Below are 26,932 nucleotides of genomic sequence, written 5' to 3'. Positions count from 1 at the left end.
AGTACAACACCGTACGAAGTGAGCTACTGAGCAAACTGACCATGGCAGAAAAGTCCTCTATATATAATAAAGAATAAATATCATATATATGATAAATATGTGAGGCATATTTATTCGATTACAAATCATAGACACTGTTAGGTTGTTGTGTGCTTTTTATTTGGAGTTCTGCAAAGAGCCACTACATATTATTTGTCGATAATATGTCCCAGTAGATATCTGCTACTCTTCTGCTTAGATCTTCTGCTACTCACAAATCAGGTAATCGGCTAGACCTTATTTACACTCGACATTGCCTCACTGATCAAACACTAGTAACTCCACTACAAACATCGGATCATTTCCTTCTCACTCTCAACATCCACATTACTCCTGAGCCGCCACACACTCCAACTCTAGTTGCCTTTCGCAGAAACCTACGCTCTCTCTCACCCAATAGACTATCCACCATTGTTTCAAACTCTCTGCCTCCATCTTGCAAACTCTCTGCACTTGACACGAACAGTGCCACTGATACACTCTGCTCCACGCTAGCATCATGTCTAGACAGACTATGTCCTCTTACTTCCAGGCCAGCCCGGGCCAGTCCTCCTGCACCCTGGCTCTCTGATGTTCTCCGTGAGCATCGCTCAAAACTTCGGGCTGCTGAGAGAATTTGGCGAAAAACTAAAATTCCTGAACAGCTCATAACATACCAAACTCTTCTGTCTTCTTTCTCGGCTGAGGTTACTTCTGCAAAGCAGACATACTTCCGTCAGAAAGTCAACAGTGCCACCAATCCTCGCTTGCTTTTTAAAACATTTTCCTCCCTCCTCTATCCTCCTCCTCCACCCGCATGCTCCACACTCACTACTGATGACTTTGCTACATTCTTTTGCACCAAAACTGCAAAAATCAGTGCTCAATTTGCTGCACCTACAACAAACACACAAGATACACCACCAACACCATACACACTCACCTCTTTTTCCCAGCTTTCTGAGTCTGAGGTGTCCAATCTCGTGCTATCAAGCCATGCAACCACCTGTCCGCTTGATCCCATTCCCTCTCATCTCTTGCAAGCCATTTCTCCTGCAGTCATACCAACACTGACTCACATAATTAACACATCTCTTGACTCTGGTCTATTCCCTACTTCATTTAAGCAGGCTAGGGTAACCCCACTGCTAAAGAAACCCAACCAGGATCAAACGCTACTTGAAAACTACCGACCGGTATCCCTGCTTCCATTCATGGCCAAGATTTTGGAGAAAGTAGTGTTCAATCAGGTCCTGTGCTTTCTTACTCAAAACAACCTCATGGACAACAAGCAATCTGGCTTTAAGAAAGGCCACTCAACTGAGACTGCCCTGCTCTCGGTCGTGGAGGATCTCAGACTGGCTAAAGCAGACTCTAAATCATCTGTCCTCATCTTGCTGGATTTATCAGCTGCTTTTGACACTGTAAACCACCAGATCCTGCTATCTACGCTGGAGTCACTGGGCGTCGCAGGCACTGTTATTCAATGGTTCAGTTCTTACCTCTCGGACAGGTCATTCAGGGTGTCGTGGAGGGGAGAGGTGTCCAACCTACACCATCTAAACACTGGGGTACATCAGGGCTCTGTTCTTGGGTCACTTCTCTTCTCTATCTACATGGCATCTTTAGGAACAGTCATCCAGAAACATGGATTTTCCTACCACTGCTATGCTGATGATACCCAGCTATACCTCTCTTTTCACCCTGATGATCCCTCGGTTCCAGCTCACATTTCAGCCTGCCTGTCAGACATTTCACACTGGATGAAAGATCATCATCTTCAGCTTAACCTCACGAAAACGGAAATGCTTGAAGTTTCTGCCATCCCGACTCTACACCATAACTTTTCAATCCAGATGGATGGGGCAACCATTACTGCATCCAAAATGGTAAAAAGCCTTGGAGTAACGATTGATGACCAACTAAACTTCTCTGACCACATTTCGAGAACTCCAAACTGGACTATTGCAACTCTCTACTAGCCGGGCTTCCAGCTAATTCTATCAAACCTCTTCAGCTGCTTCAGAACGCAGCAGCACGAGTGGTCTTTGATGAACCCAAAAGAGCACATGTCACTCCGCTACTCACCCGTTTGCACTGGCTGCCAGTTGCTGCTCGCATCAAATTCAAAGCTCTGATGTTTGCTTACAAAGCGACCTCTGGCTTTGCTCCTTCGTATCTGCTCTCACTTCTGCAGATATATGTACCCTCCAGAAACTTGCGTTCTGTGAATGAACGTTGCCTCGTTGTTCCATCCCTAAGAGGGAAGAAATCACTTTCCCGAACTCTCACATTCAATCTGCCCAGTTGGTGGAATGTACTCCCTAACTACATCAGAACAGCAGAGTCACTTGCTGTCTTCAAGAAACGACTAAAAACTCAACTGTTTAGTCTCCACTTTCCTTCCTAATCTTAACTGCCTCTCTGACTATACCACTAACTGTACTCTCTCTCACAAAAAAAAAAAAAAAAAAATTTACTAATGCTCAGCTTCTTAGACTTTACACACCTGAAACTTGTCTATAGCACTTGTTCACTGCTGCTCTTATAGTTGTGTAAACTGCTTCCTTGTCCTCATTTGTAAGTCACTTTGGATAAAAGCGTCTGCTAAATGACTAAATGTAAATGTAAATGTATATCATTAATGTGAAAAGGAACAAGTTTTTGGCATACCACTGCTCTGTGGTATTCATTTTACCAACTAACTAGTCAGATGTGACAGTTTAAAAGTGCAGCACATACACCTAGTGGTTGAAGAAGGCATTGCAGTCCTAATTCAAAATATTGAAGACTTTATTTTACTTGGCTCCTTCTCCTCTGACCTACAGGTTGCCAGATTGATATCAATAGGAGTGAGCCTCACACTGTAAGATGCTCAGCTAATGTTTACGTTTGTAATGTTTTGTATTATTTGCTAAATAAAAAAAACACCTCGTGGTTTTTTAATAACTGTGAATCTGCCTCCCATTTCATAGGCTGCTAATGTCCTCTGAAAGTCGCATTATTACCACATTTGGAACCTTCATGACTGAAATTAAAAACATTGTGTTTACCACCAATGCACACCAGGGTGCTGAAAGATAACTGGGTAAAATGGACAGATTTACACAGATTAAAACAAAGACATGAAAAGCACAATTCATGAGCACAAGACTTTAGCATAGCTTATCAGCTAAAGTTGTTCTCTTAGCATGTTTCTTGAATGTCTTCAAATATATTATGGTATTTTTATGCTTAAGAAAAGTCTAAAACCAACATGAAGCACATTTAAGTATGCTTTTGAAGTTTGACAATAAAGTAGGATATATTTCCAATGAGCCTATATTCCCCAAAACACATTTTCAGCCAATCAGCATTAATGTGCTGTTGGGTTATGGGTGTTTGTTTTGTTGCTTTCAAATATCAATATCATTATGCTAAATTTGCTTATCGCACCTGTAAAGGGATAGTTTATTCATTAATTTTCCTTCAGCTTAGTCCCTTATTTATCAGGGGTCGCCACAGCAGAATGAACCTCCAACTTTTATGGCATATGTTTTACATAGCGGATGCCCTTCCAGTTGCAACGCATAACTGGGAAACAGGGATATACCCAAAATAAAAATAAAAACAGACTCAGTATTTACTCATCCTTATGTTGTTCTAAACACTTATGATTTCTTTCTTATGCTACACATTTTAGCAGATACTTTGAAGAAGGCTGGTTATCAAACATTTGAAGTCAATTTCTGACTTCCATAGTAAGAAAAAAAATACTATGGAAGTTAAGGCTACAGTACCTGTTTGGTTACAAATATTCCTCAAAATATAATATATAAGTAGGTTTAAAAAAAGGTTATGCAGGTTTCAAGGGGTAAACGGTCCTATTAAGAAAAAAAAGCATCAAATAAAAACAACAAAAATAAATTTCATCTCAAACAAAGGTAACGTATGGCTTTTTAAAGACTTGAAATGTAGCTTACAAGTCATATTGAACACTTTACAAGATGCTTTTTTTTTTTCTTTATGTTAAAGTATAAGCTAATTGACATCATTTGTGTTTCATAAAGGAAGAGAAAATAACCCATGCACCATTGAAAGGAATAAATACTTTTTTTTTCTGGGTGATTTTAGAGTGAATCCGTAATTAGAAAAGTACTATAGATGTCTATTTTGGCATTTAACAGATATTTGAGCTTTATCGCTTAAAAAACATTCCTGCAATCCGTGCAAATTTGTCATGTTTTGCAAAAAATAATATGTAGGTAAATATACTATACACTGTTAACATTAGTTTATACTTGTATAGCACTGTCATTTTAATTTAATTTTACTTAAATACAGCAATATGCACACACCACTCAATCTGTGCTAATTTTAGCTTCATGATTCTCTTTCCATACATCTAAATTAACTAGACGTTAAATGTAGGGATGGGTACCGAAACTCTGTACTTTATCAGTATCGGTGCTAAATTATAAAAGACAGAAGTATTGATAAGCTCTGACGTTAATGGTTTAGCTATTGGTACTGGACAATTATTGCTGAGTAAACATTACCTAGTTGCATAATTTAACTGACCAACCTCGTCTGCACAGTTGGCAATCTCATATGATAAATGCTTAAGTTTCCGGCGAGCGCGTCAAATATAAAAGCCTTCACTGTTCCCGGCTGTGTGTGCACTCAGCAGAGGCTTGCGACCACACACATAGCTTGTGACACAGACTTGCGCACACACAGCTCGTAAGCTTGCAGAGTGAACCAAACGGGTTGTATTTCCTGAGTGGACAGCGACAATGCCCATTGCAACAAAAGCAACATGTTGTTTTCTTGTATAAGCGGAAATGCAAGCAATCTGGCTAAGTGAAAGTATCTTTTAAAAGTACATTAACTGCAGAGAAGAGAAATGAAAAGTTTTTGACTGCCTAGCTACTAACGGTAATGTTACATCATCCACATCGTTATCCCAGCAGTCAATCACCTAAATTAGTACAATATTAATAGTTTAATAAACACACACATTTGATTACAATGAAAACAGTATTTTTTTTCTGCAGTAGCCTAAATAAATCCTAAACATTATAAATACTTTTACATCAGCTGTATTTACAAATATAGCATATGAATAGCCTAATAATAAACTATGCTTATTAAGGAAGCTTATTTTTACATTGCAAGAAGCTCCAAAACTGTATTAAAAACACAGTTAACTCCCAAAACTCAGTTAACTCATTTATGTGAATGCGTTAATGAAAAATCATAAACATTATCTTATTTAACTCCATTTTGTAACTCAAAGAGATTATTTTCAACTGCAGGGAGCACAATAAACCAAGAAAGGTACCGACTTCTGCCAGAAAAGACAAACATGTTGATTTTTTTCCAGAAGAATGGTTAAATACTGAGTAATTTTCCTTTAAACCACTGTACATTCTTTTACAGGAAAAAATTTATTAACTTTTTTTTTACGTCAATATTTGTTTTACAATTATTGGTTTCATTTTATTTTACATGAAAAAATAATAATAAAACAAAGTGTTGTTAATTCTATTCAATTTGTTTTGTTTTGTTTTATAAAAAAAAAAAAAACATTACAAAAAGTACAGATAAAAGAACTGTTAATGTACCTAACCGATAAGTGGTATCAATAAAAGTAGTAATACCGTTAAAACCTTAACGATATCCATCCCTAGTTAAATGTCCCAACCATTATTACATGTTAGATCATTTAAATAAATCATGTTTATTCAAGAGGACATCCTGGTAGGAGAGTATTTAAAACGTAATTGCATAACAACCAGTGCAAACGCTGCAATACAATTTTGAAAGTTATAGAAATAAACCTTTGTCAGAAATATCAGGCTACAGTATCACGTTGCCCTTTTGGGAGGTGGATGAAAGGTAAAGGGATCTGAATGCATAGTTTCAGGGCGCACTTTTGTTTTGAGATCGCTGCGTGTGTTCAATTGAAATGCACAGTGGCTGCGATGAGTCAGAGCGATCGTGAAAATGTGCTTTAGATCAGTCTGTGCTGTTTATAGACCAGTCATAGGGCAGAAAGCTCACTTTGACCTTTCCTGTTGACAGCAGAGCCTGTAGTTTCCTCTTCTTCTGCGATGCTCTCATGTGGTCAAACACCCAGTTCAGCACCTGACAGAGAAAGTAATACTCCGTTTACATCTACATTTACCCACTTACAATGATGTGAAGGTACAGATTTGATTAATACTGGCATTCATTGAGAATCAAACCCACAATCCTGCTTCTATAGTGCTTTACTCTCCTAATTGACCTACAGGAAGGCTTTGAGCTTTACAGGAAATCTGTAGTAATTAATTAAGGACCTTTAAACACATAAAAGAACCCCTGCTTCCCCACCACTTGCTCCAGTGTTAAAGACATTTAAAAAAAACTGCTTTAAATTTCTCACCATCAGGTTGTCTGAGATACAGAACACTGAAGAAGATTTTGTTTATCAAAAATTGTGGTGATTGGCGACTTGTAAAGTGCACATTGAGAATAAAAACAAATTACAGACAAAAACATTATAGTTATTACCATATTAAATTTTCAAGCACAGCCTACAGTATATGCTCTTTACTGCTTCTCAAAGTGATTGCCAAGAATCACAGTTTCACTTAAAAACCTTACTCGTATTATACTAAAAAAGTAGCCTGCATCTTTTTATTAATTGGTTCAATTTCCTCTCCATATGCACCAGACACCTTCAATAAGCGCGGCTCAAAAACTCACTGGCCACTTTATAAAGGTACACCTTAGTAGTACCATGTTGGATACACTTTTGCTTTCAGAACTGCCTTTAACAAGGTACTGGAAATATTCCTCAGAGATTTTGCTCCATATTGACATGATAGCATCACGCAGTTGCTGCAGATTTGTTGGCTGCACATCAATGATGCAAATCTCCTGTTTCACCACATCCCAAAGGTGCTCTATTGGATTAAGTTCTGGTGACTGTGGAGGCCATTTGAGTACAGTGAAATCATGTTCATGTTCAAGAAACCAGTCGAGATGATTCACACTTTATGACATGGCGGGTTATCCTGCTGGAAGTAGCTATCAGGAGATGGGCACACTGTGGTCATAAAGGGATGGACATGGTCAGAAACAATACTCAGGCTGTGGTGTTGACATAATGCTCAATTGGTACTAATGGGCCTAAAGTGTGCCAAGAAAATATCCCCCACACCATTACACCACCACCACTAGCCTGAACCGTTGATACTATAGGCAGGATGGATCCATGCTTTCATGTTGCTGACGCCAAATTCTGACTCCACCATCCAAATGTCACAGCAGAAAACGAGACTCCTCAACCAGGCAAAATTTTTCGCATCTTCTATTGTATAGCCTGTGTGAATTGTAGCCTCAGTTTCCTGTTCTTAGCTGACAGGAGTGACACCTGGTGTGGTCTTCTGCTGCTGAAGCCCATCCGCCTCAAGGTTGGACGTGTTGTGCATTCAGAGATGCTCTTCTGCATACCTCGGTTGTAACGAGTGGTTATTTAAGTTACTGTTGCCTTTCTATCAGCTCAAACTAGTCTGGCCATTCTCCTCTGACCTCTGGCATCAACAAGGCATTTGCACACACAGAACTGCCAGTCACTGGATATTTTCTCTTTTTGAGACCATTCTCTGTGAACCTTAGAGATAGTTGTACATGAAAATCCCAGTAGATCAGCAGTTTTTGAAATACTCAAACCAGCCCGTCTGACAACAACAACAACTATGCCACGTTCAAAGTCACTTAAATCCCCTTTCTTCCCCATTCTGATGCTCAGTTTGAACTGCGTACATGTGTACATGAACAGTGTACATGTCTGAGTATGCTCCACAAAGGTGAGTGGGCTTTACAAACTCCTGTGGGACACACTCACTCCCTTCAGTATGCTTATAGCAAAGATGCCCAAACTAGGGCCTGTGGGCAAAAGTTGGCCCATGCTAACCTTTGATTTGGCCCATCATCCCATCTAAGAAAAGAGATTCAATTCAAATTAAATGTAACCCTTTGTTTGTTTGTTTTTTTTATTGTTAAAAGCTAACTGAAATTATGAATCAGATTTTGTTTAAATGTACATACTGTCACCTGATAATGCAGAGACTTTGGTGAGCAAATCAAGTCAAAGGGAGATTCTGCTTGACTAGTGTATTCAGCATTGAACTCCAATGTGTTATAAATGTGATTGTTTATGTTTTAATTGCAATAAGTTATCATTTAGAAAATTATACTGCATTTTTTTACATGATTTTAAGTAATGTTTACTATTTATTTTGAAATATTTTTAAAAAATTAGGAAATTACCCATGACAGCTTTAATGTAATATAGTTTGGTATATTTGCTTTTAGCCCACGGCTGTCAATGATATTTGGTTTTTTGGACTTCATACAAAAAAGTTTGGTCACCGCTGGCTTGGAGGGAGGATAAAAAAAAAACGTAATAAAAGGTTTATTAAAATTAATAACACTTTACTAATTTAGACTTGTCATCGCATTTATATACTGCTACTCTCTACTCTGCTTCTTGTATGCTCACTTGTAAGTCATATTGGATATTTGTAAATGCAAATGCAATTAATGATATATATGGTTACTGTGAATGTTGATTAGCCCACCCGGGCATCTCCAGTGAACTATCATGTCATTATAAACTTTTTTTAAGATCTGACTTGTTCAACATCTGTGATCTACACAGCCTGATTAAGACAACATTTAAAATGTGTGACACAACATACAAGAAGCACTGCATCAGGTCTATTTAACTGGCTATATTTGTGATCATAAATTAAGTATTACACCCCTTTAACTGAATCCACTATTTTAGGAGTATGGCAGGACTCGCCACTCTGCTAATGAACATCACTTCGTGATTCTGTTCCAAAGGGGCACAAAATCACTTTTAAGGACTTTGGTGGACGTCTCTATGCAGAGCAGCTGAATCTCTGACCATTTTTAATAAATGGCTAAAGACGCATCCATTTCATCAACACTTAATTCTCCAACAACAATCCTATTTATTCTTGATCTATCAAGATCAATCAGCTTTTCCTGCTTGTTTCTTTGTTTTGAAAGCAAAAGCTAATGCACAGTGCTAAACTAACCGAGTCTTGTTACTGCATCTACATATTGCTGCTTTTCTGGTCATTTGAAGTGCTTCAATTATCCCAATTTGTAAGTCCCAATTATCCCAATAAAAGCATCCGCTAAATGAATAAATGCAAATGTAATGTAAATGTACTGAGCATGCCCAACCCTGCTTAGCATAAGTGGGCGACCATACTTGGGGTACAGAGCCATATTGCTGTGGCAATGGTGTTGTAGGAACGTTGTAATGGTTACCTTCAACTTCAAATTCATTCTGTATCGCTCTTTGGTGTGCACCAGATACCCGGAGACTTTAAGACTGATTTATACTTCTGCGCACACATATGGTCTGGCACAGCCTTCACGCGGTCGCTTAGCCCTCGCTGTGGCTGACACCTACACTAACATGCACCTCTCAAAAAAACAAAACACCCGTAAAGAAACTCGACACAGAGGAACATATAAACATACTGCCAGTTAGCATTTCAGAAGTGTTATTGCAGAGCAACACAAACAGCACACAGACGTATAAATGCACGACTACGCACAAGGCAGGCGCTGTGGATCACAGCGATCGTTCAACGCAGAAGAATAAACAGGCCTTTAGTTGGAACTTTATTAGAAAGTCATGTCATTATGAAAAAAACAAATATGAGTATGATATTATGGCTGAGGGAGCTCAAATGCACAATTTGACAACAAATGTGCATGCAAATTCTCACAACACATGCAATATAGAAATACCTTGCAAATAGCACAGAGTCAAGTGTCAAGTGGCACAAGTCAAGTGTCGCAAGTGTTTAAAAAGTGTCGAGGCCTGCAGAGGAGCTCCAGATGGATACTTTTTTGTTTTGTGTTTACTTTATGATTTAAGTTGTTGCACATTCGCCAGTTCTAACCCTAATCCTAACCCTCTCCTTTTTCTTCATTGAATAAGTAAAAGTTTGAGCTACTTATACAGTAATACAGTAACTCAAAACACCACAGAAGAAACTCAACACAGCAAGTAATGTGAATTTATGTAGCGCATTTATCGTATATGGTCATACACAGGGGCGGACTTAGTGATTTGGGGGCCCCAAGCAATTCCAGGTATGGGGCCCTTGCATTGTTTAAAAATAAACTTCATGTTAAAAGTATATATAAAAAGTATAACAGTATATAAAGTATATTTTTAAATGTTTTAAAGTAAGATTATCCTGCTCACCAAGGCTGCATTTATCTAATCAAAAATACAGTACAAATTGTAAAATTGTAAATGTAATAGCACTATAAAATAACTGTTCAAAAGTAGTTTATCATTTAATTTAAGAATTTATTACAGTGATTTTAGTGATGAATTTCTTGATGAATGACTTCATTATTCCAGTCTTCAGAGTCCCATGATCCTTCAGAAATCACTCTGATATTAATTACTATTATTATTATTATCATTATTATTGGTAATGGTAACAGTAGTAAAAGCAATAATGCCTGTAGTACTAATTTCATTTGAAACTACATACGCTAAGCACTTATTTAAAATTTTTATAAATATTATTTATATTTTAATATTTAAAGGAACCTTTTTCTTCCTAATGTAAAATTAAAAGAAATAAATTCACAAATAAAAAAACAGGTTCACTATGTCGTATTTCTACTTTTTTTCCCCAAATGTTCTCAAAATTCTCCCTTGCACACTACATACCTCTACTCTGATCACTGGCAGATTGGCGTCACTAAAATCTCTGTGATTGTGAACAACAGCAAGAAAAGAATAAACGGTCCATTTAAATTATTACATTTAAAACCGAAGAGAAGCAGATCGGTTTGACTGTAACGTTACCAGGGAAAATCGCGCTCACTGTGCTAAAATATTTGCCGTCGATATGCATAAGAGAGATCTGCTCTCAATGCTGCAGGTGTGAGAGACGACTGTGTGGCACTGTGCTGCCTTTGAGTGCTTTGAGACATGAGAGAGACCGCATCACCCGCAGCTTGATGCAAAGAGTAACGTTAGGAACGGTACAGCACAGACACATGAGAGTCTCTAAAAACCTCCAGTAAAGCATAAAAACATTCGCTAGATACTTTTTTGAAAAATTAGCGCTAGAGGGGTCTGAAAAGTCGCTAAGTAATCAACACTGGCTGGCAGTGTTATTGAACTGAAGCGCTCACACCTCGTGCATGTGCAGTACGGAAGGAACGTTCCATTATTCATGGGGGCCCCAGTATTGAAAATAAATCTTAAAAGTTATAGAGAGGTTTTTACAACATATGACAAAATGCATAAAAGAGCTGTAGGAGTAATATGGGTTCTTGGCATTGGTCGGGTCCCCCTAATTACCCGGGGCCCTAAGCGTCTGCTTATCTCGCTTATTGGTTAAATCCGCCTATACACCCAAAGCGCTTCACAATCATGAAAGGAGTCTCTCCACATCCCCACCAGTGTGCGGCATCAACTTGGATGATGCGACAGCAGCCACAAGACAACAGCACCAGTGTGCTCACCACATACCAGCTATTGGTGGAGTGGAGAGACAGCGATACAGCTAATTCAGTGGATGGGATGATTGGGAGGCCATGATTGTAATGGCTGATGTAGGGAATTTGGCCAGAACACCAGGGTTATACCCGTACTCATTACGAGAATTGCCATGGGATTTTTAATGACTACATTGAGTCAGGACCTCGGTTTCACTCTCATCAGAAAGACGGTGCCCACTGACAGTATAGTGTCCCCTTCCCGATACTGGGGCATTAGGACTCACATAGACCAGAGGTTGAGCATCCCCTGCTGGCCTCACTAACACCCCTAGTTTCCCCATGTGGTCTCCCATGCAGGTACTGACCATTCTTAGCCCTCCTTAGCTTCAGTGAGTAACCGGTCTTGGGCTGCAGGGTGATGTGGCTGTGGCAATAACACAAAGAACCACAGAAACCCCACTGCCTGCTAGCCTTTCGGAAGTGTTATTATCATTGCAACACAAACAGAACACAAAAGTATAAATGCACGGATACATCTCGGTGAACTTCCATTGTGATCTGTGATATTTGCAGCGTATTTGCATGTGTGTGTGTTATCAAATCAACAATGATGTTTTCTCAGTATATTTTCTATATGCATGTGCTTTCTTAACTTGCATCGCATTTGTGCTCTCTTGGTTACTGTAAATTGGGTTTAAATGTAACAACAACGTTATCTTCAATGAGCACATGCTTTGACAGTGATGATGTATATTAATGATACCTTTTCATCAGTGCCTCCAAAGTCCCCCTTGTACCACTTAAAGATATGGCTGAGCTTCACTTCTCGTCCTGTGCTGTCAATCACACAGCTGTCATCATTTTCCAGAAAAGCTTCAGCTGCAGTGCGCAACTGACCATCAATGTCCTAATGGCAGACAGACATGGAAGTTTGACTATAGGAAACAATATGCTTTACATGGGCATACAGAATCTGTTTATCGAAAGTCTTGTAAATGAGAAAGATTTGGTTTACCTCTGGAGTGTATGTTTTAATCGGAGGACAGCCCTTAGCGCCACAATTCAGTGCAAAATGAATGAGAGGCTCGACGTCAGGAAGCGCCACCTAGTGGATGAAGATAAACTTGTTTAAAACTTTTGTTTTTTCTGACAAACAGTCAAATATATGCAGACTCGCAAATTTAAAAACACATATCACAGTCCGACTCGTAGGGACAAGAATTTGCATCCTTGCATCCTTCAAAATTTGTTTTTGCAAGATAGACTGACAAGAACTGCATTATGGGACTGCATTATGCTCTGCAACACCTAGACAGCAGGGACCTATGTGAGGATCTTGTTTGTTGACTTCAGCTCGGCGTTTAACACAATCATCCCAAAACTTCTCCTGCCCAAATTAACTCAGCTCTCTGTGCCCACCTCTATCTGTCAGTGGATCAACAGCTTCCTAACGGACAGGCAGCAGCTGGGAAAATTCTCATCTAGTATCCGCACAATAAGCACTGGCGCCCCCCAGGGGTGTGTCCTCTCCCCACTGCTTTTCTCCCTGTACACAAATGACTGCACTTCAAAAGACTCCTCTGTGAAGCTCTTGAAGTTTGCAGACGACACCACACTTATCGGCCTCATTCAGGACGGTGACGAGTCTGCTTACAGACAGGAGGTTAAGGAGTTGGCTGTCTGGTGCAGTCACAACAACCTGGAGCTCAACACGCTCAAAACAGTGGAGATGATAGTGGACTTCAGGAGAAACCCCCCTGCTCTCCCCACACTGAGCATCATGGACAGCATTGTGGCAGCAGTGGAGTCATTCAGGTTCCTGGGCACCACCATCTCAGGACCTGAAGTGGGACACTCACATTGACTCCGTTGTCAAAAAAGCTCAACAGAGGCTGTACTTTCTTCGTCAGCTAAGGAAGTTTAACCTCCCAAAGGAGCTGCTGAAACAGTTCTACACCTCCATCATTGAATCAGTCATCTGCACATCAATAACTGTCTGGTTTAGCTCAGTTACTAAATACGACCTCCAAAGACTACGTCGAATAGTTCTGACTGCTGAGTGAATCACTGGTACAACTCTTCCTACTCCCCAAGAACTGTACTTATCCAGAGCGAGCAGAAGGGCTGAAAAAAACACTCTGGACCCCTCACACCCAGCACACTGCCTCTTTGAACTTTTACCTTCTGGTCGACGCTACAGTGCACTGCGCACCAGAACAGCCCGACACAGAAACAGTTTCTTCCCTCAGGCAATCCATCTCATGAACACTTGATGATAATAATTGTGGAGCCAACATCACTACTTGCCATACACTTTATACACATATACACTTATTTAACAACACACTTTACATGCCAATTTGCACATAACAGCTGCACATATAACGTTGTATATAGTAATAAACATGTACATACACTTGTCAATCTGTATATTTGCACTCACTACTTCTATTTTTTTAAATATATTTATTATCTGTTTTTTGTCCTGTCTCTGTAATCCTGTTGCACTGTAGAAGCTTTGTCACGAAAACAAATTCCTTGTATGTGTGAACATACCTGGCAATAAAGCTCTTTCTGGTTCTAATTTCTGATTCAGAGCTGAGAATTCAAGTCTGTTCTCTGAGTTCTAATTGAAAAACAGCCATATAGTTTGTGTTGCAATGACAGCAGCAGCGATCTTCCTATCAACGTAATGTGCATTTATACAGTGCATTCATTATGCATTGGCATACACCAAAAGTAAAGTAAAATTGCAGATTTAACGCCTCATGATTTTTTTCAAAATGTTCATTCTTTAAAAAGACAGTTCACCCAAAAATGAAAATGACCTCATCATTTAGTCTCCCTCATGTGGTTTCTTTTACTTGTTGAACATAAAAGAAGATATTCTGAATAATGTTGGTGCATCAACTTCCATAGTAGGAGAAAAACATTATCAACATTTTACAAAATATCTTCTTTTGTGTTAAACAGAAGAAAGAAACCAAAATAGTGAGTAAACTGATGTCAGAATCTACATTTTTTGGGTGAATTTTTATCTTAATTTCACTTGAATTATATTGCTGGCTTTAAACCTGAAGTGCAAATACTGTAAAAAAAAATTCTGGGTTCCACACAATTTCCCTCATGTAGTCCCAACACAAACTGATTTAGTTAACTTAATTTTTTACAAATTTAAGTGGATTGAACATAAAACTATTAAGTTGTCCCAAAAAAAACCTAAAGATTGTATTGCTTCAACTCATTTTAAAGAAATAGTTTGAACAAGTAATTTATTTGAGTGAACCAAACCCTAAATCCTCTTCCTTGTATACCTGCAATCGTGGGTCATCACTGGAGAAGGGTTTCAAGAATTGTCCCACACCTTTTCGATTTCCTCGAAGCACTCCATTCTCAATATCCTGCAGTGTGAATACCTCACCACCAATGAAGTAGCTCACGTAGTTGAAGAACTGGAAAACAAGAGACCAAATGTACGAGCACTAAAAATATTTAATTCTTTCACTTTATTTTCCAAAACTCCATCTCTCTTACCCGATACCTTTGCCATATGTTTTTGGGAAAGCCTAGACGCAGGTTCCCGTGGATGACAAGGGCATTGTAGATGTTGATAAAGAAGGCCAGTTTCTCTTCTCGACTCAGAGACAGCAGCTCCACACGCTGAAGTCTGACAGCTAGATCACAGTAGCGCTCGAAGTACAAGCTCCGGGACATTGCCTTGTAATCAACTGTCTGGTCAAAAATGGAGACTCAGACAGTCACAAAACACACACTTCTTTCTTGTTTGAAGCATTGGCAGAACGTTCCTTAAGTAACACTCCACTTTGTTTGGAAATGTCCTCATTTTACATTTTACCTAAGTTAACCTAAGGTTAAATTGTTGAGTTTTTCCATTTTTCAAACCAATCAGGTAATCTCTGGGTCTGGCAGGAGAATTGTTAGCTTAGCTTAGCATAAATCATTGAATCAATTTAGACCATTAGCATTTTGCTCAAAATTTTTTTAAATAATTTATATAATTACTTTTTTTCCATTTTTCATTGGTCTAAGTAACTACAGAAGAGTCAAGCTTTAAATAGGAAAATTTGTGAAACACTTTTTTTTTTTTGCGGATGATAATGATCTAATCCGATTAAATGATTTGTGCTAAGCTAAGCTATAGTGCTCCCGCCAGACATGTAGATCGGCTGAATGGTTTAAAAAAATGATAAAACTCAACTGTTTAAGTCTAGGGGAGTTGTAAAATGAGCTGATTTCCAAAAAACCCAGAACTTTCCTTTTTAGATCCACCACAAACATCAAACGTCTGAATGCATGTAAACTTGTGTCTGTGGCAAATTAATTCACAATGGTCTTAAACATGTATTTGATATGTGGTATGTGATGAGAGATTGAAGCAGTGAGTTACTTTGCCATCTTCAGAGAGGTGATCGGAGTAAAGTTTCAGGATCAGATTCCTCAGTGCCTCTGAGAGTTCACACCCTGCTGACAAACAATGAGAATGAAAAAGGACTTAAACTAAATACAAAAGGCTTTAGGCTACAGTAGATGTGTAGTTTTTGTTCATAATGAAAATGATAGTAAAGAAAAGAGGCAGCAGCGGAACAGTGTTACAATTGTACATCGGTTTATGTTTTAGGATGTGGTGGAATTGAAATACTTTGTTTTGATGGTAGAACTGTGGTGAGAAATCGTTCGAGAAATCAATTCTGTGATTTTCTAAATCCATCGCATTTGATATTCTTGCTTGAATCGATTCTGAGCCTAATTTTTATATAGCAAGTGGTGCTATATGCTTCACAAACAGACACTCTGCTGGCATTCAATTCCTTATGAACACTACTTGAACCTAAAAAATTAACAAAGTTGGGAAAGGTTTAAGCGATTTACAAGATTTTAAATTTACATTTATCTTGTAATATAAAAGCCAACTTACATGACTCAATTGCTATTCCTCATGAGTACGGCCAGACAGAATTTGTGGACATTTTTTGATATATCTACATCAGAATTTTGTAAAAAAAAAAAATAATAATAATAATCTGTGGATTTATGCGGAATGATTTTGTGAGTATCGTAACTAAAAACTTATGAAATAAAAAATGAAAAAACGTTTTAACTTTTATTTAATGTTTACAATACAAATTGAATCAGATCCACTTATTTAGTAAACAAAGTTCCTCATATAATATATATACCATATATCTACTAAAAAACAGAAATTATTACTTTACAAGTTGTATATGGTAAATAAATCATATAAACATTTTCATATTATTTTACTGGAATTAATTAAAAAAACTGAATAAATATACATTTACAGACATTTATACAAGTGAATAAAAAGACTCAATGATGAGTTAAAAATCTGCCCATGCAGATTCCATGTGGACCTACTCATGAGCAGTTGAGTGTACAGTTAAAAGCTATGTGAAAATGTGGAGATTCACAAAAAAATTAAAGCAACATTAAGTCCAATAAATAAAATAATTAACATACAAGCTACAAATTTGACTTGTGCTTTATATACAGTTAGGTCCATAAATATTTGGACATTGACACAATTCTAACATTTTTGGCTCTATACACCAACACAATCGATTTGAAATAAAACCAAGATGAGCTTTAACTGCAGACTGTCAGCTTTTATTTAAGGGGATTTACATCCAAATCAGGTGAACACTATAGAAACTACAACAGTCTCCATATGTGCCTACCACTTAGCAAAAATGAAGTTAAAATGTAGTTTATAGTGTAAGCCCCATGCTTGCTGCTTTGATGACACATACAAAAAACATGCAGACAAGCATACAATATTTAAGTAATATATTAATATTTAAGTAGTAGAGACAGAAAGACAAGGTTTCCAAAGAGAAAGGTGACTCTTGCAGCTCACATGCTGTAAGCTGCAATGCCAAGAACCAATATAGAGAACAATATGGTGTATGGCATTTTACTTCTGCCTTAATGTGGCTTTCATCAATAGTAGACTTATTTAGGATTATATAGGTGTATTATAAATGAATCATTCAAATATCAGTTTTAAAGTGAAGATTTTGAATTGGCAATGTGTCTACCTGTTCAGATGTGAATGTGTGGTGGAAAAAAGTAGTTCCTCACACAAAATGCTTTTTGAGACTCTCCGTATTTAATTTGAATTTTTCATATATACGATTATGCCATTGAGCTGTTGTATAAACGTAATATCATATAAAAAGCAGAGCGATATGGCTGTATATTAGCACTGAAGGGATTACAGGGAATGCATCTTGCACTCGAGCTGCAAAAACATATAAACAATAGACAACAAGTAACATAAGTAACATTAATAACATAAACAGCAGTGACCTTTAAAAAGTGCAATAAAAGGAGGTTGGTAATTTAAAATAGCAACAGATACAGGTATAAATGAGTTCTTGTAGCGGTTACTTCTAAACTCTATAATCGCTCCCCTGATAACAGTAATTCTCACATTGGAAATAAAACATGAGGATCGTTTATAATGAATGTAAGGATGACATGTTTGTATCTAAAACTAATATAATGTATACTAAAAAAAGGGTCACTGGTTCAAGTCCCGGCTGGGTCAATTGGAATTTCTGTGTGGGGTTTGCATGTTCTCCCCGTTTTCGTGTGGTGTTCCTCCAGGTGCTTCGGTTTACCCCACAAGTCCAAAGACATGTGGTATAGGTGAATTGGTAAGCTAAATTAACCGTAGTGTATGTGTGTGAATAAGAGTGTATGGTTGTTTCCCGGTCTTGGGTTACAGCTGGAAGGGCATCTGCTGCGTAAAACTTATGCTGGATAAGTTGGTGGTTCATTCGGGTGTGCCGACCCCAGATTAATGGGGGATAAAAGGGACTAAGCCAACGAAAAATGAATGAATGAATGAAAATAAAAGAACAATTAAAAATATTTGTTTGTTTTTTGTTTGGTTATGCATGTTTTACAGGTTCTACAGGATGTAAAAACTACTTGGCAAAACTAGGGCCAGACGGAATCTCCAGACCTTTTTTTGGTATTTCTGAATAACATTTTGTAAAAAATAATAATACAATTTTTTTTTAAATCTGTGCATTTACGCGTAATGATTTTGAAAGCATGCAAACTGATAACATAATACTTAAACATAATAAAATACTTTTATTTAACTGTACTTTTGTAATTTAACTTGTATTTAAGATTAACAATATAAATCCAATTAGATCCACTTTTTTGATAACCAAAGCTACAGCAGGTCTCTCGTATAATACATCCACTAAAAGAGAAAATATTGTTGTACAAACTATTGTACATAAATCATCTGATCATTTGCATATTATTCAATAATATTTCTGAAACGAATATAAAAACTGAATGAATTTTTATTTACATACATTTACATAATTAGACTGAATTATGTGCTCAAAAATCAGTTTTCTGTAGATTTCCATGTGTGAAATTAAAAAATTATGTACTCCCCCCAAAATCATTTTCTTCCATTTTTCAATTCCAAATGTCAAACTTGACATGAAAAAAAATAAACCCTTTTAAGGTTTTTTTGTAGGATTGTATGTGACCAACTCAAATAGTTTGAAAATGTTGACATTTTGAGTGTATTTAACTATTTGATTTGAAGTGACACAAGTGCCAGTTTCACATCTGCCACATCCGTGACAAAGCTTTTTCCTCCTAAATGCAAAAATTGTAAATAAAATAAGTGCGGTTTATTTAAATTAATGTTGTTTGCTGTAAATTTGCTATTTTTTTCTTAGTCACATCCATAACACGTTTATTTCCCTCATTTCAAATATAAAACATATTTACAGATTTACTGTATATTTTCTGACCCCATAACTCTGTGGTTAGTTGTTTTGAAAACTGTAAGTAGAAGTTTCAATATGCTGGTAACATATACGCTCACCGGCACTCACTCAGTTTATTAGTTACACCTGTCCAACTGCTCATTAGCGCAAATTTCTAATTAGCCAATCAAATGGCAGAAACTCAATGCATTTAGGCATGGAGAAACGGTCAAGACGATCTGCTCCAGTACAAACTGCACATCAGAATGGGGAAGAAAGGTGATTTAAGTGATTTTAATTGTGGCATGGTTGTTGGCACAAGATGGGCTGGTCTGAGTACAGAAACTGCTGATCTACTGGAATTTTCATGTACAACCATCTCTAGGGTTTACAGAGAATGGTCCCAAAAAGAGAAAATATCCAGTGAGCGGCAGTTCTGTGGGCACAAATGCCTTGTTGATGCCAAAGGTCAGCAGAGAAAGGCTGATTGAAAGGAAACAGTAACTCAAATAATCACTCGTTACAACAAAGGTGTGCAGAGCCCTGTCAATGGCACAGCCTGAGTATTGTTGCTAACCATGTCCATCCCTTTATGACCAAAGCGTACCCATCTTCTGATGGCTACTTCCAACAGAAAAACACATCATGTCATCAAGCGTGTTTCTTGAACATGAAAATGAGTTCACTGTACTGAAATGACATCCCCAGTAACCAGATCTCAATCCAATAGAGCACCTTTGGGATGTGGTGGAACTGGAGATTCGCATCGTGGATGTGCAGCTGACAAATCTGCAGCATCTGTGTAATGCTATCATGTCAATTTGGACCAAAATCTCAGAGGAATATTTCCAGTACCTTATTGAATCTATGCCATGAAGGATTAAAGCAGTTCTGAAGGCAAAAGAGGGTCCAACCTGGTACTAGTCAGGTGTACCTAATAAAGTGGCCAGTGAGTGTATTAATATACAAGTATTAAAATTTTACTGAAAATGTCCCATCCATAAAGCTGGAATTGCTCTGTGTGATAGAATTGTTAATATGCAGTTCTGTGAAGAAGTGTAAGCACTGCCATCTGAACACTGGTGATCAGCCAACAAGCAGACCGACATGACTGAAAAAGCAGGTCTCGGTCCACTTGCAAAAAATATCATAACTAAAATAAATAAATAATTGAAACTTCCATAATACAACAGAAAATGCATTACATCGTTGTGTGATTTGATCAGAAAAAGATGGTCCCAAAGGCAGTAATGCTGTAAAAAATGGTCCATTTCTTGCACAGACTGATTGTTTCGCTTCAGAAGATCTCTAGAGATGGCAACCATTAACTTACATTTTATGAATCATCACCACGGATCCCAGGAGTTTTCCTGCACAAAGAATTACCAAATTTTGTACCACCTGCACCAAAAAAAAACAGCCAGGCGGTCACTTTGACCGACAAACCCCAAGTCATGCCCAAGCACTGCTCATTTTTTTAATCACATATAATGTTAGCCTTTAAAATAAGATAATGCAATCAAAATGATCTTTTTTTGCTGCTTGTTCAAACCACATATTTAATATGAGCTGAAATAACACAATTCTTGAGCTTTCTTTGGGACAACAATTGTTTTATGTTCAATTCACTTAAATTTGTTAACTTAATTTGTGTTGGGATACCATAAATGAATTATGTGGAACCCAGCATTTTTTAAAGTGTGTTTGACTTGATTTCATAGATTGAAATATTAATGCTAAATATGTTTGTTTCAAGCAGCAAAAATTATACGATCGGGATACCACCTCTGCCTCGTTTTTGAGCCAGGACACCCCTGGATCCCGATTTCATCTAAACACCTTCAATGTGGTTCTGAAAAAAAAAAACTGATGTGTTGGATGGACTAAGTGTAAAAGAATAAACAGCAAATTTTAATTTTGGGGTGAACAATTTCTTTAAAATACTTATAGATAAATCAAAAGGATAATAAAGAGTCATAAAAGTATGTCATATACAGTGACTATAGAAGATCATTATACCCTTTGAAAATCTATACCTTTACTCACATTACACCTGGCTTTCAAAAGACCTTCAGGATAAAGTTGTAGAAAAGCACAGGTAAGGAGACAGCTATAAAAACCTTTCAAAGGCTGGAAACGTTATTTGGTTTCAGGGTTTATGAAAATAAAGTAATATCTTTACCAGTATTAGTCTGATGGTGAAATACCAAAGATTGTATTCTGAAGGTTTGAACACTTTAAATGAGTTAAAATACAGAAAATAAAGTTATTTGCTTCATTAAAAAAAAATAGTTCACACAAAACTGAATATTCTATAATTATTTACTCACCCTTAACTTGTCACAAACCTGTTTGAGTTTCTTTCTTCTGTTCAACACAAAAGTAGATTTTGTGTTAGTCAGCCATTGACTTTCATGGTATTTGCTTTTTCTACTATGGAAGTCAATTGTTTCAAATATTCTTCAAAAACATCTTTTTGTGTTCAACAGAAAACAAAAACTCACAAAGGTTTATAACCAGAATTGAGGTTGAGTAAATGGTGAGTAGATAAAAATTTTATTTAATTTTTATCTTACTTTAATTTTATCTAGATTTTTTAAAAATATATGTACATTTATAGACCTATACTTTGTATTATAAATAAACAAAAAAATAAATAAATCAACGCTTATGCAAGGTGTTTCTAATGCAGCACCTGTATGAACGGGACAATAAATTTGATATTGTTTTCTCTTCTGTTTGCCATTATCAGTCTTACACAATTAAAAAGAATCCCTTACAATAGTTAACCATGGGTTAGTTACTGTATAAAAGAAGTGTAGAGTAGCTAGGCCTGGGTAATAAAAGCCATTGTCAATATCGATAAAAATAGATTTAGTATGTAGTTTTGGTATGAAGCGCTATAGTTTTATTAAATTGTGGCTGCTGAGCACGTGCCTTGGAAGCAATGCCAATAAGCTTAGGCTGTAAGTTTGTCAATTCCAATGGAGGCACATGTTGTGCAAGTGAAACACAGCCGCTCGTAGTTGAAAACATCCCAACTTTTCTGAGTGCCACGAGGGCATCGCAATTCATGTTAGTAGAACATGAAATATATATATATATATATATATATATTTCTTTTCTTTTCTTTTTTTTAATTAGAGCAATCAGAATACTGTAGTACTGTGAAACCGTGATATTGATCTAAGGTTATCATAACGTCAAAATCTCATACCGGACCATACCTATTTGCGGTACTCTTCCATTCACTGCGCATTACTTAAGCACCGATAACTTTTTTTAATTTGGAGCATTATAAACCCTAGATCACTGATCATTAACTGGCGGCCCGTGGACCAAATCCGGCCCGCTGAGCCATTCAATCCGGCACGCGACAGGATTCCAAAATTAGATTAAAAAAAAAAAGAAAGTTAAAGCAACTAAAAATAACAACCGAGTCTCTTGTCAGAATAAGCACCATTTATGACTATATCTAGGCTACACTAAATGAAGACTTTGCGCAGCATTTGTTGTTTAAAAAAAAATAAAAAAAACGCATAACTTTTCTCATGCCCTTACCTAATTTTTTTATTTTTTTATTTCTAAGTCTCAATAACATGCTTGAAACTAGCAGACTCCACAGGACAAAAAAAAAAGGAGGAAAAACATTTTTTTCATCACAACTTAAAATAGCATTGTAAATAAACAGAACAAAACAGGACACAAATAATGTTCGCACATCATATGAAAAATTAAGTGGGCTTGAATTCAAATCACAATGCTGAAAAGGGCTACTCGCAGTTCTTAATGGGTGAAGTTACATTTCCCCTCTTCGCGTTTGTGGAGAATTTTCCGCTTGGGCTGACGGTGCAAATCCAAAATCTCACTTTCTGTGAAAGGCCGGTTATGTCTGCAAAGCAGCCAGCAGAGATGCACACGTCACTCTCTTTTTATCAGTTAAAGTTCAAGTAATATGCCACTTGCACAGGAATAGACACATTTCAATTTGGCGATTTTTTACTCTGACGGGATATGAAACCTTGAAATTGAAATGTGTTGTGGTGACGGCGCATATTGTGCTCTTTTGCAACAGCAACAGTTTCGCTGCAAATTAGGCATACTGATGCATTTCGGAAGGTTGGCATGATAAAGCGTACTTTTCAGTCCAGTCATCATTGAAGGACCTGTTTTCTACATCAAGTTTGCGTTTCATAGTCTTTTAGGGTGCCATTTTAAGAGACCTTTCACTGTCACTTCATCTGCATTTTTCACATGCTCTATAAATAAAGTTGACTTAGCCTAATTGAGTTGAGGCAAAATACTCCTAGTGGTTGACTGTGGTATAGGTGATTGGAGCCTGAATCAAATGGCTTCAGTTTTGTAATGAAATGGAAAAAGTATAAACATTAAGCATAATGTTAAGCCAAAATTTGATTTTTATTTGATTTTGTTTTTGGGGGTCCGGCCCCCAAGGAGACTGTCTGGTAAAACTCTGGCTCTCTGACAAATGTAGTTGATGACCCCTGCCCTAGATGATGGATAATTAGGCCCAAGGTGTCTTTCCAAAGATACATGAACTGTGAATGTAGACCAAATTATTCAGCAACTGTTAATGTTTTAGTTTGGAAAGGTCATTATTGAGAAAGTGCCTCAGACGTTGAGAGAAAGGACACCAATATAGCCTCAGAAAACTTTTTACAGAAATCTCATTTTGCATGCTATCTTCATCAAATTTAAAACATATACTCATGAAACACTTGGCCTTCAAGGCATTTTTCCAGGACATTAAATTAATGTTTTCCTGTGTTTGTATATGGAAAAACAAATATTGAACAATACATTTTTCTCATAACTTCATAATGTATAACTTTTTATATTTTTACCACAGTAAAGCTCAAAGTGACTTCTTTCCAGTGATACCTAATTTGTGTTTGTAGCTTACTGGAGTCAAGAACTGCTACTGTTTAAAGTAAGGTAGGTTTAAATCACCAAAAGTGAGTGCTGGCTAATAGGTTAATTTTACCCAACTATAATGAATTTTTTTCCGCTGCTGAGAAACCCGGAGATGTGAAAAGCTTCTATTAAACCCACTGACCTCCATCAGTCTCAGATCTGCAGTTTTTAGCAGGCACAGGCGGAGCATCCAGAGGCACTGCTTCATCTCTTACAGACAGGACGAGATGTTCAAGCCACTCAGGGTCCTGTGAACACACCTAAACAACTTATTTTCACGTTGAGCAGTCTCATTTACCAGAAACAAAACATCAAGCCAGACTGAAGAGTCAGTCAGTCAGTCAGAAGTGAGATTGTATATCAGCTCACCAGGTTCTGGAGGTCCTCGTTGTTTCCAACATAAAGGTTATTGAAGAATATCTGGGGTACAGAATTGTGGCCTGTGAGCTCCTTCACTCGTGCTCTTATATCTCGGTGTTTGTTCACATCCACGTCGCACACGGGAACACCTAACGCACCCAAAGTGGTTTTGGCCCGTATGCAGTGTGGACAGCCTGGCACAGAGTACACCGTCACCCGGCCCTTCATGAGGGTCGCATCCTCTACCATCACAGCCCCTGATAAACCACAGTAAAGAACAAACACATTAAAAAAATTATTCATGTACTGTAATTCATATTTTACCATTATGTTATAGAGCATTAAAAGGTAAAATACTGTATTATTTAGATGCATATAAGATATTTTTATTCTATAGCATAAATGTTAAATCTTCTTTTTGATTGTAACTATTAAATACAGAATTGTATTTATCTTTATTTTTTTGCCATAGTGGAAAGACATTGAATTGATATCACATTTATTGTGATAAAAAGGTCATTTTATTATTTATTTTAAGTTATTTTAATTTTTAATTTATTATTTGCATTTAAGCATTTAAATATCACATATATTTGTGCACACCGTACTGTTAAAAATTCCTACATTTTCTGTGTTATTTTAGGATTATTGTGATATTTAATATTTAGATTTTTTTTTAAATATATGTACATTTATAGAGCTATTATTGTACCATTTCATCTTTGCATCAAATTAAATCAAACTTTATGATTTTTCTTAAATTTTTAAAGTCATTTTATTATTATTTTTAATTTATTATTTGCATATAAGCAGCATTTAAATATCACATATATTCGTGCACACAGTATTGCTAGAAAATTCCTATATTTTTTCTAGTATTTTAGATTTTTTACTAAATCAGTTTTATTTGTAGTTGTTTAATGTTTAATATTTCTATAATAAAACTTTTATTTTAGTTTTTTTATAAATTAAATAAAAATGTATCCTAAGTTGCGTAATTTAAGCAGTTTTAGTTATTTGACAAGGCTTTTTATTTTTATTTTTTGTTTTTTCTGTCTTTATAATTTTGGGGTTTTTTTTTGTGAACAAACAAAAACTTTTTTTCATTAGTTTTATTTAATATTAACATCCACACTGATCCAACTACTGTATGATAAAGCCATACAAATTATTTATAATAATAATAATAATAATAATAATAATAATAGGTGGGTTTCTTACGGGTGCTCCGGTTTCCCTCGGAGTCCAATGGCATGCGCTATAGGTGAATTGAATAAACTAAATTGGCCGTATGAGTGTGTGTGTAAATGAGTGTGTGTGGGTGTTTCCCAGTACTAGGTTGCAGCTGGATGGGCATCAGCTGTGTAAAACATATGGTGGAATAGTTGGCGGTTCATTCGCTGTAGCAACCTCTGAAATATAGACTGAGCAGAAGGAAACTGAATGAATGCATGAGGTTGTGTTCCTTGTTTGAAGCAAGTGGCAACACTACGTTTTTTTCACAAAAATCCCTACATAAGAGAAACATAATTATAGTAGAATTGTAGTTACCCAAAAAAGCGCTATTTAAAAGTAAGGAATTATTATTATTATTATTATTATTATTATATTAGCATATTTTTGACATGGAAAATCATTTGTAAAAACAAAGTTTTACTACTAAAAACCATGGTTAAACTTTGGTTAGTGTAGCAAATTTATGGATATTTTAGGGTTTTTTTGTTGTTGTTTTGGTAGCACAACCATGATTCATTTTGTTAAGGTTAACCAATATAAATACATGTATACATATAAATACAAGTAGTGGCTAATACCAACTATCAGTTTTAGCTAGTTTTTGCATTTTGATAGAAACTAGAGAGCAGTAACCTATATTCAAGCATCACTAATTTAACAGTAGTTTAATGCAGGAAGCGAAACCGTCCCAATGTTAAATAATTTCTCAGTGAAAGTAACAAACTTAACCATACAGCATATAATACACAAGAACATAATAATCGAATAGTAATGTGTACCTTCTCTCTCCAGCTGCCTTTAATGAGCGTCAGTGAGGTGTTTGTCCACCGTCACATACACTCGACTGTGTTTACGCCGCTAACCGATATGCTAATGTGCTAATTTTCACTCGTAGTTAGCAGTCGATAAAACATTGTTGTGCAAAGTCTCGACGCACTATAATTCTGTTTATAATGACCCACAATTATATCCATCTGCTGCAGCATGACTGAAAAATCAGCGAATAGAGAAGCAGCTGACAGGACAGCAGAGGGAGCATCATTAGAGCAATG

The 26,932-nt window shown here is 36.8% G+C and overlaps 1 protein-coding gene across 2 annotated transcripts; it reads right to left on the bottom strand.

Moving 5' to 3' along the window:
- Positions 1–4,071: 4,071 nt before the first annotated feature.
- On the bottom strand, positions 4,072–26,932 carry zgc:152951 (uncharacterized protein LOC569013 homolog). Of its 2 annotated transcripts, none has more exons than XM_056464877.1 (9): positions 26,660–26,932; positions 24,654–24,901; positions 24,427–24,544; positions 15,974–16,050; positions 15,100–15,297; positions 14,880–15,017; positions 12,581–12,670; positions 12,329–12,472; positions 4,072–6,147 (listed from the first exon to the last, which is right to left on the bottom strand). In XM_056464877.1, the coding sequence occupies exons 2-9, from the start codon at positions 24,891–24,893 to the stop codon at positions 6,019–6,021; spliced, it is 1,134 nt and encodes a 377-aa protein (XP_056320852.1). In that variant the 5' UTR covers positions 24,894–24,901; positions 26,660–26,932; the 3' UTR covers positions 4,072–6,018. The 2 variants fall into 2 exon arrangements, with proteins under 2 accessions (XP_056320852.1, XP_056320853.1); XM_056464878.1 differs by having other exon boundaries at positions 4,074–6,147; positions 15,974–16,047; positions 24,427–24,532.

The sequence above is a fragment of the Danio aesculapii genome, chromosome 9, assembly GCF_903798145.1.
Source record: "Danio aesculapii chromosome 9, fDanAes4.1, whole genome shotgun sequence".
In the NCBI taxonomy this organism is placed as follows: Eukaryota; Metazoa; Chordata; class Actinopteri; order Cypriniformes; family Danionidae; genus Danio; species Danio aesculapii.
This window is presented reverse-complemented; position numbering and strand designations above follow the sequence as displayed.

What these genes read in the sequence shown, in the direction of transcription:
- zgc:152951 (XM_056464877.1), bottom strand. Translation starts at nt 24,893, where the DNA reads ATGGTAGAGGATGCGACCCTCATGAAGGGCCGGGTGACGGTGTACTCT. An exon ending in ACCTCTCTGAAGATGGCAAA is followed by an intron (nt 15,298 to 15,973) that starts GTAACTCACTGC and finishes ATTTTTGACCAG; the next exon opens with ACAGTTGATTACAAGGCAAT. An exon ending in TTGGAGGCACTGATGAAAAG is followed by an intron (nt 6,148 to 12,328) that starts GTATCATTAATA and finishes TTTCTCTGTCAG; the next exon opens with GTGCTGAACTGGGTGTTTGA.